A 13,182-nucleotide genomic window follows, 5' to 3' on the forward strand; every position below is an offset into this window, starting at 1 on the left:
GGGAGCAAGTGGCTTTCTGAGGTTGTTGAGGTAGTGGTGATTCAGGTGAGAGCATCTAATCAAGAAATGCCACTTGGTCGCAAATTCTGGAGTCCTGTTATGTTGATGTCCTTATTGAAACATGCAGCCAAGGTGTTTTAGCATCTGAATGATGGAAGCAATTAGACCAATTGTAAGTAGTCTGGCAGGTCCAGTGCTGTCATTCTACAGGAGTACCTTCTCTGGCAGAAGAAGGAGCAGCTTCTTTCTGCAGTTTTTGTCACCTCTCGGCACACATCATGGTCTGTGGAATCTGGACAGGCACAGATTTTGCAGACATTCTGCTGAAAGTTTGTGCTGAAGGAGCAGAAAGTGCAGTGCTCTTATACACTGCTGGTGGCCCATTTCCAGTTTCCTACAAAACTCTACAGGTGTTTTCTGTATTCCTTCTGCCGTTAGGCCAGTCTTCAGAGCTCAGTATGAGACTGCTGTGCATGATTGTGCTGCCTTCCTGAAGTGCTTTCTGCAAGGAAAACATGAGCTTGCTAGTTAATCTGTCTTGATGTACTAGATATTAGATGATGCATTTGAGCCCTGGGTTCCCATAATAAATCTTGGTTTGATTTGGGCCGTCTGGCCCTTAACTTCTGTGTCATTTGGTTACCAAAAAATGAAGACGAGTTGTGAAGGTGATTTCTAGATGCAAATAACTTGGTTTGTTGAGTAGCTCTGCCTTCGTTTTTGTATTCAGAGTCCCTGGAGCCCACCTATCAACAACTGCAGAAGATGAAGCTGGACAAGAGCCCCTTTGTCGTGGTGTCTGTGATTGGCCAGGAACTTCTGACTGCGGGCCACCATGGGGCCTCTGTGGTGGTGCTAGAGGCTGCCCTGAAGATCGGCACTTGCAGCCTAAAGCTGCGGGGATCAGTGTTCTCCGCGCTGAGCAGCGCGTACTGGTCCCTCGGGAATACGGAGAAAAGCACTGGATACATGCAGCAGGACTTGGACGTAGCCAAGACTTTAGGTAAGAGTTCTCATTTCACTTGCTTGAGTGCTGGCTTGGTACAGATGGAACAAATTAATAGCTGTGTTAATGGTCAGCATCTCTCTATAATGCTCAGGTTTCTGTGGGATTTCACAAGCTGCTAAATCAAATCTGAAAATTCTGAAATGTGCAGACTATAGGATTGTGCAGCCCTTTTACCTATGTGTGTGAGGGGGCAGATGATCAATGAATGCGCTAAGCTTTTATAGGGTCCCCTAATTTTCTGGTGTCATGTATGTGGGAACTGGTCTTATCCCCTGTGTAGACTTGGGCTCAAAACCTTAAATGGGTCTTAAATGAAGCAATCTGTTTTTTCAAGAATTAGGTGGAAAAAGATGCTCAGTCTGAGCTTCTGAGGCAGTGGCCAGGGAAGGAACAAATCAGGAGCGAGACAATGGATGAACAAGAGGGTTTAAAAAATAAACTGGAAAATCCCTCTCTTGTACAGTATATCCTGCACGGCACTGAGAGCTTTCAAGCTTTCAGGGTGCTGTAGGAGAGGAGACAGTACATAAGTCAGAAAGTCATAACCTTGTAGAGGTGGAGAAGGTGGTGACTGAGGGCTCTAGCTAGGAGAGTTTGCTGAAAGTGTACTAGGAAGGGCTAGAAAGGACTACTGTCTTGAAGATGATAGTAGGTGTCCTTTGTGTCTGAGCTGTGCTGCAGAATTGCTTTCTGGAGAAAGCCGGCATGCTCTTTGCTTGTTTTAAGCCTGGGCCATTGGCTGGCTTTCACAAATAAATTGCTGATGTCAAGCAAGGAATAAACGTGGAAGAATGGTAAATTGCCAAGTGTTGGGCCAAAGAAGAAATTAAAACAATTCTAAAAATAAGGTTGATGGCTATTGTAGAAGTTTCTGAAGGCCAGCAAAGAGGAGAGTTTTGGCTGCGTATTAAACATAAGGATGAGTTTGTTCTGATGCTGGTTCTCACACTGGAGCATCGCTTGTACAGCGTTCCAGTCTTTCTGCTGGACGCTTCCAGCGACACCTTTGTTAGCTAACCTTTGTTTTGTTTGCATGTGACTCAGGTGACCAGACGGGAGAATGCCGAGCTCACGGAAATCTGGGCTCCGCATTCTTCTCCAAAGGAAATTACCGGGAGGCCCTTACTAACCACAGACATCAGCTGGTGCTCGCCATGAAACTCAAGGACAGAGAGGTAGGAAACTTATTAAATAGACCAAATTGGGAGTCAGCACTGTGTGGTTTTCTAGAGAGATGCGAATATGTCAAGAAGCCTTTTCTGTCTGCCCCTTTATTCTGAGAGTTTGAAAGCTACGTGATTTCTCTTCCCAGCCGTTCGCTTGCCTTTTGTTAAGGAAATTGTTTGTACCAGTAGATAGAGTATGTGAGTGAGGGTGGCAGGATGCTTGGTTTGTCCTTTTGCTTTCCCCTGCCTCTAGTCTCCATGTGGCTCTGAGGAAGTCATTCTGCCTCCCTCTCCCTTCCCGTCCATTTTGCCCATAGTGCGCAGGCTCTAGGCTCTGAGGGTAGAAGCTATTGCTGAGTAGGTGTCAATACAGCATCTCTGCAGTTGAGCCCTAGCTGTCAGCAGCTCTTGTTTTCCCTGTGATACAGATGCTACCGATTCGAACTCTATTAGGGTGCATCCTGTGTTGTGCCTTTTCCAGACAAGTAATGAGCTAGCTCCCCATCCCGAACGTTCACGTAAAATATGCTTTGTTTAAAAAGTAGTGGAAAGGAAAAGAATCCATACAAACCTGAAAATACAGTGTTGTGTAAAGTGTAGGGGTTGCCTGGACTGGATCTGATTTGCCTTGACCATTTACCATTCAGCTCTCGAGGTGTTATGCTGGGCTCCCTGCCAGGCCAGGGAAGCATGCTGCATGGACTGAAGAGTCTGTCCCAAGAGATTTCTACTGAAAGTTCACTCTAAGGACAGAATCATAATTTTAGTGCAAGTTACAGCTACAAAAGCTATTCCTTCCCCCTCCAGTGGATTCCCCTCTACTGTGAATGGGAAAACGGAGAGCTTGTGGGTTGCATGGCAGGTGAGGGGGTGGCTAGAGGCAGCAGGGCAGGTGTAAATTCATATAAACGCAAGTAGTTTTGGGGAGATCAAAAAACTGACAGAGATCAGTTTCCCACTGGCAAGTCTTTGAAAAGATCCATTTGAATTAGCTAAGTGCTTAGTGAAGTGTTATTTTATAATTTAAATATCAAGTAAGCCTTGGAGAGATGTGTCTTTCAGTAGGTTGGGGAAGGACTGTGACTGGGGGAGGGACCTGCTAGACATTTTCATGATTGTTTTACCAGCTGGAAAACCTCCTGAATCACTCCTGATTTCCTTGTTTCTGTTCATGCAGAGCAGAAAAGCTGTTACTCATCATTGTTTTTATAGTTTTCTTGATTAGGGGTCCCCGTTCCTGCTAAGAGTCTAATCTACGTAGCTGCTCCTCCTCCGAGGTGTTTCTCTAAGCAGCAGATCCCCCCATTGTGGGGAGGGGGCTGAAGAAATAGCAGGAAACTCGCTGTGCTGGCACATGGCGCGAGCACAGCAGCCTGCGTGCCCCAGAGCCCCTGGGCTGGCCCGGGGAAGCAAGTGCTGGTGCATTTCACCGACTTCAGGCCGCTGATCTAAACAGATCCCAACGGTCAATCTGAGAGGAATCCAGGGAATGAAGGCTAATGGTGATTGTTCTTAGTTTATGACACATCTGGGCACATAATTAACAGTTATTGACAACAAATGACTACTTGGTTTAGCAAGAAAGCTGAGCTTCTTGGATTTCCTGTAGGATGTAACCACAGGAAATTAATTTGGCGCTTTCTGATGACATCATCTTGACCACAGAGCTTCCTCTGAACAAAAAGCTGTTTTTCTTGGCCTCCTTTGCAGACATTTTTATAATGCAAATGTTATAAAGTTGCAGTAGTGCTGATGTGAATTCCACCAGAAGGGAATTTGGTGTGCGACTGTAATGAGGTAATTGTTTTACCTCCAACCGTACAGAGAATTGGCTTAGAAGGTAAAAAGTGCTCCTTTGTATGGGAGACTGCTACCCTCGGAGGGAGCATTGGGTTCTGAGGCTGCTGGAGCAAATGTTTGTACCAGGGGCTTCCGCTGGATTGTGTCGCCCATAAATCCAGGAGGAAGTTGCAGAGGGTCTGGCTGTAGCAGTCAGATCTGTCCTCCCCCATGCAAGACCTGAGACGGGAAACTTTGTCAGCTGAGTGGGAAATCGTATAAGCTGCTCAGATGGACTGAAGGTTTTAAATGTTTTTCTCTCCCTGGCACAGGGAGTCTGTGCAGCTAGGTATATCATACCGAGCACAGTCTGTGTGTCCAGATAGGTCATCCACTCCTTGCAGTCACAACGTGGGGAAAAGTTGAGGCTGTTTTGTGATACTTGTGCCCGGAGAGAGAATGGAGCAGAAGTAGCTGGGATTTGGCATACCCCTGGCATCTCCAAGAGAGACCTTGGGGTATTGAACATACATGTGGTTTTGGTCTATGCAGACGAGTAAGAAGACTGGTTCTTAGCAAGATGCTGTAATGGGCACCATGAAGTAGCCATCTCCAGTGTCATTTCAGTGCTTTCCATCACAGTTAAGTGATGGGTTGGATTTTTTGACCAGCTGCAGTGGCTGGTCAAGAAATTCAGATGAGCTAATTCTGTGAGATTGTTTCTGAAAGAATTAGCAGACTTGAAAGTACAGTTGATTCAGGAAACTAGAACTCATGAGGGACTCGGTCTTTCTTTCCGTGCATTCTTTGGTTCCTGTGGAGCTTTGCAGATGGTCACTGTGGTCAGTAGGGTACCATCCTAAAAAGGAGGACAAGAGAAGGGAGGTGCAGTAGAAGAGGGGAAGGTAGGCAGGACCATCTAGAAGGACAGTTGCCTCTCTTCTGATGGAGGTGAGTGCGGGAGTTCAGCTCTGAGATTGTTTAGATGCAGTTAAAGAGGAAATAGCAGCACAGCTTGGTAGTCTGTCATTTCTCTGCGAAGGTGAAGCAGAGCAGATTTCAGCGTGGGCTGTCTTGGCCTGCTGCGGACCCTGGGAATGTACTCAAGCTGAGAATCCCGATGAAGTCTATGCTGCTGCTCTTGCAGCGATGTCTCCTGTACTGGCTGAAGTGAAGCTGATGTGGGTATACCTATCCGTGCTTCAGCCATGCTGCTGGTGGCAGCGTGCGTGTCACTGAACTGTGTCTTCACGGCCCCTAGGTAAACAGCACAGAGACTGACCATACCTTCCTGAGCGAGTGGGATGCTGCACCGCTTGTTTGGACGCAAAGCGACCACAAGGACCGGTGGCTGGCGGGACCGTAGCTCTGTGCGCGTGTGTGTGTGTTACGGAGCTTGTCTTTGGGCAGCTCCATTAGCACTAGCTCCAATTAAGACCCACTTAATTTGTGCAGAGAGGTGGAAATAAAACATTCTGAGCCTGGTGGGGCCCCTAGGTACAGGCTTGTCTTTCTTCCTTTCTTGTTCAGAGCTGGCTGCAGGCTGTTAGAGTTTAACCACTGCTGTCCTGAAATAATGGCATGCTGTCCAGCGTAGGGGTTAGCGCTTCTGAACAGGGATGAGAGGATCTGCTCTCTAAGCTGACCTGGCTACAGTGGAGTGAAATGTTGACTTTGTTTCCTTGCTACTTGAAGATGCACGGATAAAGAGTTACAGCCATGTCCTACACCAGAAGTAGCCTCGTGTTCTTGTGATGTATTCTGTACTTTATGTTACTAAAATGTCAGTGCAAGTTGTCTTTTGGTTAGTGTGCTGAGGAAAATACATACTGGTAGCTTGGGCTGCTGCTCTTTTTTCCAGTTTTTACGTAGTGCCCATGAAGGGTCTGGGAGTTTTACCAAGAGAAGTTCCCTAAACCAGCAGCCAAGGTACTCGTGATGTGCAGAAGGAAGAGTGACAGATTGTGTTGGGAGGGAAGACTGGGGTTACATTATTATAGCTCATCGTCTTTTGCCCGTCACAGAAGCTGGCTCTGATGAGCATCAGAAGCTTGCAGTCTGTGAGCTTTTCCTCAGAGAGGACTAAGGCCTGCAGTTACACTAGTACAGGATTTTTGATAGAAGAGTTGTCCTTACGCCAGCCAACGGAGTTACCATAGGGAGGTCACCTCTGCCAAGTCAAAAACCACTCAAGATTAAATATACAGGAGAGGACTCACCTGTGACAGCATGGCTAAGTACTAATGACTGAAGGGATGTCCACTCAAAACAGGGAATACATCAAACTGATGCTTTGTAGAGAGAGATGTTGGGGCAGAAGATCAGATTCAGTAATTATTTAAAGTTCAGATAGAAGATAAACTCTAATGAATTCCTATGTCTTCATATAAAAGACTTTGTACGTGTGAGTAGGATGGAGCAGGGTTGCAAGGCAAGGTTTCACTTAAAGGATCAAGTTAACCTTTAGTAGAACTCACTGAGCTGAACTTGACACTGAACTTAAATGTGTCCTGTGATCACCTCCCACGAAAAACAGGTGGTGAATTTAATCTCCTAGACTGTCTGTTACCTGATCAATGAAAGACATTATTACATCTTAGGAGCAGTACTACAAGGTCATTTTTCTTTCAAGAACCTAAGGATGCCAGAGAAGCCATGCCCTTCAAATCATAAATTGCAGAAGTTACAAGTTCCTTTTCAAATTCATTGGCCCGGTTCCTTCATGGTAGGCTTCAAGGTGTGATGGCTAAATACTTGGTCTGACCCTGTCTTTGCTGCAAGAAACCAGCCAGGTGATATCGAGGATAGAGTCAGGTGTTGGCTCTCATGCAGAGTTTTGGCTCGTACGGGTCTGTCTGTGCCACTGCAAAGGCAGAAGGAAGATCAGGAGATCCCTTTGCTGCTTCAGGGCCAGAGGAGTTTGTGTCTTGCCTCTGTTGGGGTTTATAAGATAGCTAGTGCATGTTAGTTGTCTTGCAGTACAAATCTATCCATTTTTAATAACAGAGATGCAGAATGTTATGCCTGTACTATATTTTTGAAGTAATTACTTTGTTTTTAACACCAGGTAACCTGATCTTCTGAAAGCCATCAGGTAACCCATGTGGTGTGTGTTAATGCCACATCACGAGCTGTGATTTAGACAAGGGTGATGCAACTGATGAGCTATGCCAGGGTCAGAGGAAAGATTGGAGTCAAAAAGTAAATGTGAAAGCTTTCGATGCCTGTATCACTAGTCTCCTGCGTCCCTATTCCTCTTCATCTCTAGCTGCTCCGCAGGTGTGCGGAACTGTCTTGTATTACGAATTCTGTAAGGCCAGAGTGCCAAGGTGGAGGCAGTGGTGGGTGATCTCTCAGGACAGGTTGGAGTGGCCCTTCTTGATGACCATTTGGAAGGACCTGTGTTCCTTCCAAAGCATTTCATTTGGAAAAGTTACTACTTGAGGGAGTGTTTTGAAGCTGTGAGGACTGACAAGCAGAAGTGGAAAGGGAAAGGAAAGCTGTGGAGCCCCTCCTTGGGTTCATTGTCTAAACCCTCACATAGGCTGTGCTTGAATCCTGTCTTGCAGAAGCCACCGATACCGCAGGGACTCCACAATGTAATAGCTCCCCTCTCTCCTGGGCCGTCAGACGCCTTCTATTACAGCCCCACATTCAAAAATAGCAGGGCAGTAAGGCAAAATCATAAACTAACCATAATAAAATTAATGCTTGTGTGAAAGTGCATTGCCAGCGCTGAGCTTTTGGGAAGGATGATGTTGCCAGAAAGCCACTGGGTGCTGGCAGCTCCTGTGTGTTGGCTGGCCGGCACGTTTCGAGCTGAACTGGGCCTTTCGTTAAAGATGCAGCATCCCTCTTCACTAGGCGGGAATGAACAGAAGGTGTTGGGTGAGGAAGAGGATTGTTTGAGCCCCTGAACTTTCCCTGGGGCTGGGATGAAGATGCAGCTGAATGACTCGAGTCTGTTTCCTGCTGCCCCTTTCCTCAGGGAGCGTGACTGCGGGAAGGGCGGTGGGGCCCAGAAGAGAGCAGAGGACGGACTGATGGACTTTGTCAGTGCCAGCTTGTCCCTGTGTTGACTCAGGATGCCCAACAGCTTGCAGCAATCATTCTTGGCTCGGTTTTGAAGGGATTTCCCTCTATCTCCCCGCTGGAAGCAGTGATTTCTGGATGGAATAGATGCAGAACTGGCTAGGGCTCAATGCCCTCTTGTTAACTGTCCGTTTGTGGCTGCTGCACTTGGATATCTTCATGAGCATATGTGGCTCCAAGAATCATCTGCAGCAGGTGGCTATGTTCAGTAACCAGACTGATGAACTGGATTTTACTGTCTCAAGATGGTTTTTTAAAATGCTTGCAAGTGTAAAGCAGAGTTCATATTTGGTGCGGCTTCAGCAGATTTTTTTCAGAAACATTGACTATTTGCAGGACAAGGGGATGGTGAAGTTGATAATTAGAACTGCGTGGTTAAGTGGCATAGAAGAAAGGTCTTTATTAAGCAGGCTCTTGTGGGTTTTCTGTGTCATCTTGCTCTTGCATATCTATGAAAGTTCTTGTGTGGTAGGGGGAAACACCAGAATGCAGAAATTTCCTTTATAAAGAGAAACCATGGGCTCAAAGCCCAGGAGTCTCAAGAAGCCAGTTAGGTGCTACGCTTTCTACTGCAGAGAGAGCATTGCCATGGAGCTGACTGCGATGAGAGGCCTTTGCTGGCATCAGAGGACTGTCATGATGGAAGGTTGTCAGGGATAACCGACTGCTGTGCATCTCTGGAGGAGGAGCGTTAGTGAAGTATGATTGCTGTGACAGACATAATCCAGACACTGATTCAGTTGGTAATTTGCAGATTCTGCAACTGTCTGAACATACTTTCTGTGCAGCTCAGCCGCCGGTGGTTATTTAGGTTTGCAATTCTAGTAGTTTTTCCCACTCCCTTTTAAAGCATGCCTGAGCCAGCGATGAAACACAGTATAAAGCTCCTACATTTGGTAAACTACAGCTACTTACTGTTGGGCTGTGCAACTCGAAGATCAAATTTCACTTTCTTATTTCCAGAAGGAGATGCAGAAGGAAAGATAGATTGTTCCTTTCTGCTGAAATCTGTAAATTCTGTAAAGCCAAGGTTTTCTGCCCCTTCCTGACGGGAAGGGGAAATGCTTTCCAGGTGTCCTTCCTGTCATGCTTTGTCTGTACAAGCCACATCTTCAGTAAACAGCAAAGCTGTAAGTATTTAGCCTTTTGCCTGAACTCGTGTGCATTATGGTACAGGGCAAAAGATTTTTTTTTTTTTTTTTTCATGTTCCTTGCTAATCATTTTAGAACTATCTATTCTGCTGAGTTAGATAAGGAAAAAGACTGGAACACAGTTTGAGTTAGAAGTGGCACAACTGTCCTTCAGGAGTGACTCTGTCTTCATTTTTCCTGAAATAAGACCTGCGGGGCCCTGCAGTGCTCTGAGCTGCCCTGCTCTGGCATGGTTGTGCAAAGGCCGGGGTGCTGCCGATGCCATGAACTGGTCACCCTTGGGACTGCAAGCTGAACGGCTCCAAGCAAACGTGTCGGGGTGGTATCAGCTCTGGCTCACGCTTGAGCAAGGGGTGTGTGCCCCTAACTGAACTTCTTTCTGAATGAATGGCACGAGAGCTTGTCCGAAAGGTGGAGTGCTTCCCTGGCTGCCTGCATCCCTTCCTGGCCCAGAATGATTTCTCTGGACTGTGCTGGCAGCCACAGGGCTCCTGCCAGAGATGAAATTACAACTGTTTGCGCTTCAACTGCGAGGGTCCCTGTGCTTGCAGTTGTGCTGCAGATTTGGCTGGAAGTGTGAATCTGGGCAACCCTTCCTCTCTGGAGAAACCATCATAGGGCATGTCAGCATGGAGTGAGCTCATCAGAACATGTGGAGCTGATTAGTTGTGAGCCAGATTCCCTGCCTGGTTACCTTGTCAGGCATCCAGAGTCCTTCCACAGCTGTGTGGACTTCCCCCAGGTTCGCACTGCTGCAGCCTGTCACTGAGATGAAGCTGGAGTAGAGCTCGCACTCAATAGCGAGCACATCTTTTCCTCACTGCAGTGCTGGTGCCTGACCTTGCAGCTGGGATGTGAGCAGCCTGCATGTTCCAGCCCATGGCTGTGCTGTGCCACGTCCTTGCAGAATCATTGATGCTGCTTTGCTGTCGCCCATCTCTGGCATTGCAGTTGTCCCCGGAGCAAGCAGAGTCGCTTCACAGAGAGTTGCTCTTCCAGCTCTGAACAGCTTCCTCAGTCCCATTGCAGCTGCTTGGCCCCTGAGAGAGAGGAGCCTGTGCATTGCATTTTTGGAGCATGCAGGGCTCTGTCTTTTCCCTTCAGGGCAGGCACAGCTGGCGTCCTGGTTTGTGCCAGGCCCCTGGAGACATCTGTGGCTGCTAAGGGTACACGTGTTGAGCAGGAACTGTTCAGACTGTGTGCTGAGGTTCTGGAAAAAGTATTTTTCTGACTTGATACTGGTAACAGCTTCCATGCCGGTCCGAAAAACCTGGACTAGCTAACAGAACTAGCAAACCTCGACTAGCAAACAGAAGTGCACTTGTCTCTGTACTGCCGTCTATGTTCAGGAAGCAAAGAATGATATTTCTGTGGTACAGAACATTTTCGCAATTAAAGTATTGTTCTTAATTGTCCATATTGCTTGTGATCAGTCCAGTGCATTTTTAACATAACTGTTCAGTATCATGATGAACAGCTCTTAAGTGTGGGTTGAGGCTGATTCAGATGCTGCTAATGAGTTACATGGCACTTCTCTTCCTGTAGCTATGGGATGTAGTGAACTGTTGACAAAAGTGTCTTGTTGCAGGTGATACATCCTGTATTTGTGTGGAGAAGGCCAGGAGAGCAACTGGAAAAGAGCATAATCCACTAAAAAGGGGCTGTGGGGACAATAAAGCAGCCAGAAACATTGGCCCTTTGCTTCCAGAGAGGGTGGGGAACCTCCCTGCCCCTTACTTGTACAGGCTGGAGAGATGTTGCGTAGAAGGTGGTGGAAGGCTGTTCATCATTACGGATTTGGTCCCTGCAGTCGCATCCGAGCTGTCTGGCTTCTGTTGCGTGGCAGTACACCATGCTGTACCTTCTCTTGGCTTGGCGTGGTTTAGGCTATCCTGGAAGGCTTCATGAGATACCAGCTCATTGAAGACTGGCTAGAGTCCTCTAGCCCGCCTTTCTTGCATGTCTTGTGGGGTGGGCTGGTCTGTTCCACTTCCTAGTCACAGCCCGAGCTTAATGTGAATAAAACTTTGCATGTGTGTGTGATTTTTTTTACGATTGTTGATAGTTTTTAAGAGAACTTGAGAAATGTAGAAGGTAAAAGGGAGGTAAAGACTCTTCTGGTTAGCTAACATGTGCTTGCAAAATCTCATTTATATTAGATTCTGATTTCTGTAGCACAGCTTTAGGAAAATAGAAAGCACACCCGGACCTTCCATACTGCATAGTGAAACAGGCTCTTTTTGTGTCTGCCTGGTCTTCCTGAGCAGTATCTTAACTGCTGCCAAGAAAGCCCTTCTGTTTATCCTTCTGCTCATGTATCGTTAGTTACGTGGGTGCACAGCAGTGGGCTGGGTGCTGCTCCTGTTCTACACAAAATTTAGCTTTGGATGGGTTATCATTCACAGCAGTGATCCTTCTCCATTGCATTCAAGTGGCTTTCAGGTGTTTTAAAATATAACTTCTTATAGGGCCCGCTCTTTCTCACTGAAAATCCTGAAGTGATCATCACCTGGCCACTTGCTTCCTCGTTTGTGCTTCATTATCATCAGTCTCAGCTGGAAAGCTAAGAGTCAAATTCATTCATTAACTGCAGCTTGAGGGAGCCCACAGCAGCTTCTGCCCGTGGCATTTGTGTGGGACTCAGCCATATGAAGAGGTGGGCTGTCCCTGGGGCTGCCAAATTTTTCAGAAAGGAAAAATCTGAAAATCTTATGACCGCAGTTATCTTGTTATGTTTGCAAACAGTCTGGAAAATGAGGACAGGATATAAATACCTCACAAATGAGAAGTGGAAAGAGTCTTCAGGCTAAAGCAATTTGTCATGCATGAAAACATTGACTAAGATGTCAGAACCAGGCTGTGGAGGCAAAGAAAGTAGGAAAGTAGTACTTGCCGCAGTAAGCGACAGAGCTTTGCAGAAAACGAGCAGAGAACGTATTTGTTTCTCTGCTTTTCTATTTTCTGTCCCTTTTCCTCTTCTGTAGTGAAGCCACCGCTTCAAAATAATTCATTACTTAATTGTCTGCCAGAAGTGGATTATCTGCTGCCTGTAGCAACATGAATAGGGAAGACTAAGAGGAGAGTATACCTTGTTCCTTATAGCTTTATCACATCTGACTGGAGTTCCAGAAGTAAGGAATAGGCTCAGGAGGGCTTTGCTAATTGATAACCTATATTAGTGGTTAATGCAGCCACTGCTAATAGAAGTGCAGGAATGACAAGTTTAGGATGTTACCAGTGCTACTGTATTAAACAGCAGTAGCTTTCACTTCTTGCGCTTTTTCAAGAGAAGAGATTGGAAATGACGTGAGAGCTTTTGTTAAGAAATTACTCTCTCTTTGTTACTGATACCACAACGTCAAGAGACTACAGCCCATTGCATAAGCACTGTGTGTATGTATTGCAGAGATGGTAACTTTGCAGGGGTGTCGTCCTGTTCTTGTGTCAAAAGAACACGGTATCTTATCAAAAAGGTCAAGCAGCAAGAAGATAAATGGGTGACTGTGGTGCATCTATATTCGTAAACATTTTTGGTGCATGGGATTACCTCTTCACTCTTGTTTCTCCATTATGCCTTCTGTTTTTCTCTGGGGTTCTTTTTGGGGATCTTTTGAGTCCTGGAGGTACTTCCAAGAAATTTAAACAAGCTGGTTTTTGATTCAGCCTCTGCGTGAGAAACAGCTTTCCAAATCCCATGACACTTTACACAGGATTTACAAACAACAGAATGGTTGATCAGGTTGCTAACCACTCAAACAAAAGACTGCTCCCAGTCCCTTCTTTCCAAAGAGGTGAGAGACCAGCATCAGTTCCTAGGAACTCAGTGGAAAATTACCCACAGAAACCAGAAACTGGTAAAAAGATCAGGTCCTTGTGGTTCATGGACTGGATGCTTGCAGAAAGAAAGGGTCGCCTTTCCTTTGAAAGTTGTTGTCTAATCTGAGCCCTTGCACGAAGCCTAGCATCACAGAGCCTTCTTGCTGA

General features: G+C 46.4%; 1 protein-coding gene across 2 annotated transcripts in view; it reads left to right on the plus strand.

Moving 5' to 3' along the window:
- The window catches only part of TTC28 (tetratricopeptide repeat domain 28), a 195,312-nt gene that overhangs the window by 119,059 nt on the left and 63,071 nt on the right, over positions 1-13,182 (plus strand). For both annotated transcript variants that reach the window (XM_075516443.1, XM_075516444.1), the window contains 2 exons: positions 731-1,003; positions 2,054-2,184. In XM_075516443.1, the coding sequence (XP_075372558.1) occupies positions 731-1,003; positions 2,054-2,184 (404 nt within the window). The remainder of the gene's footprint in view (positions 1-730; positions 1,004-2,053; positions 2,185-13,182) is intronic.

Source organism: Mycteria americana, chromosome 13 (genome assembly GCF_035582795.1).
Source record: "Mycteria americana isolate JAX WOST 10 ecotype Jacksonville Zoo and Gardens chromosome 13, USCA_MyAme_1.0, whole genome shotgun sequence".
NCBI classification, from domain to species: domain Eukaryota; kingdom Metazoa; phylum Chordata; class Aves; order Ciconiiformes; family Ciconiidae; genus Mycteria; species Mycteria americana.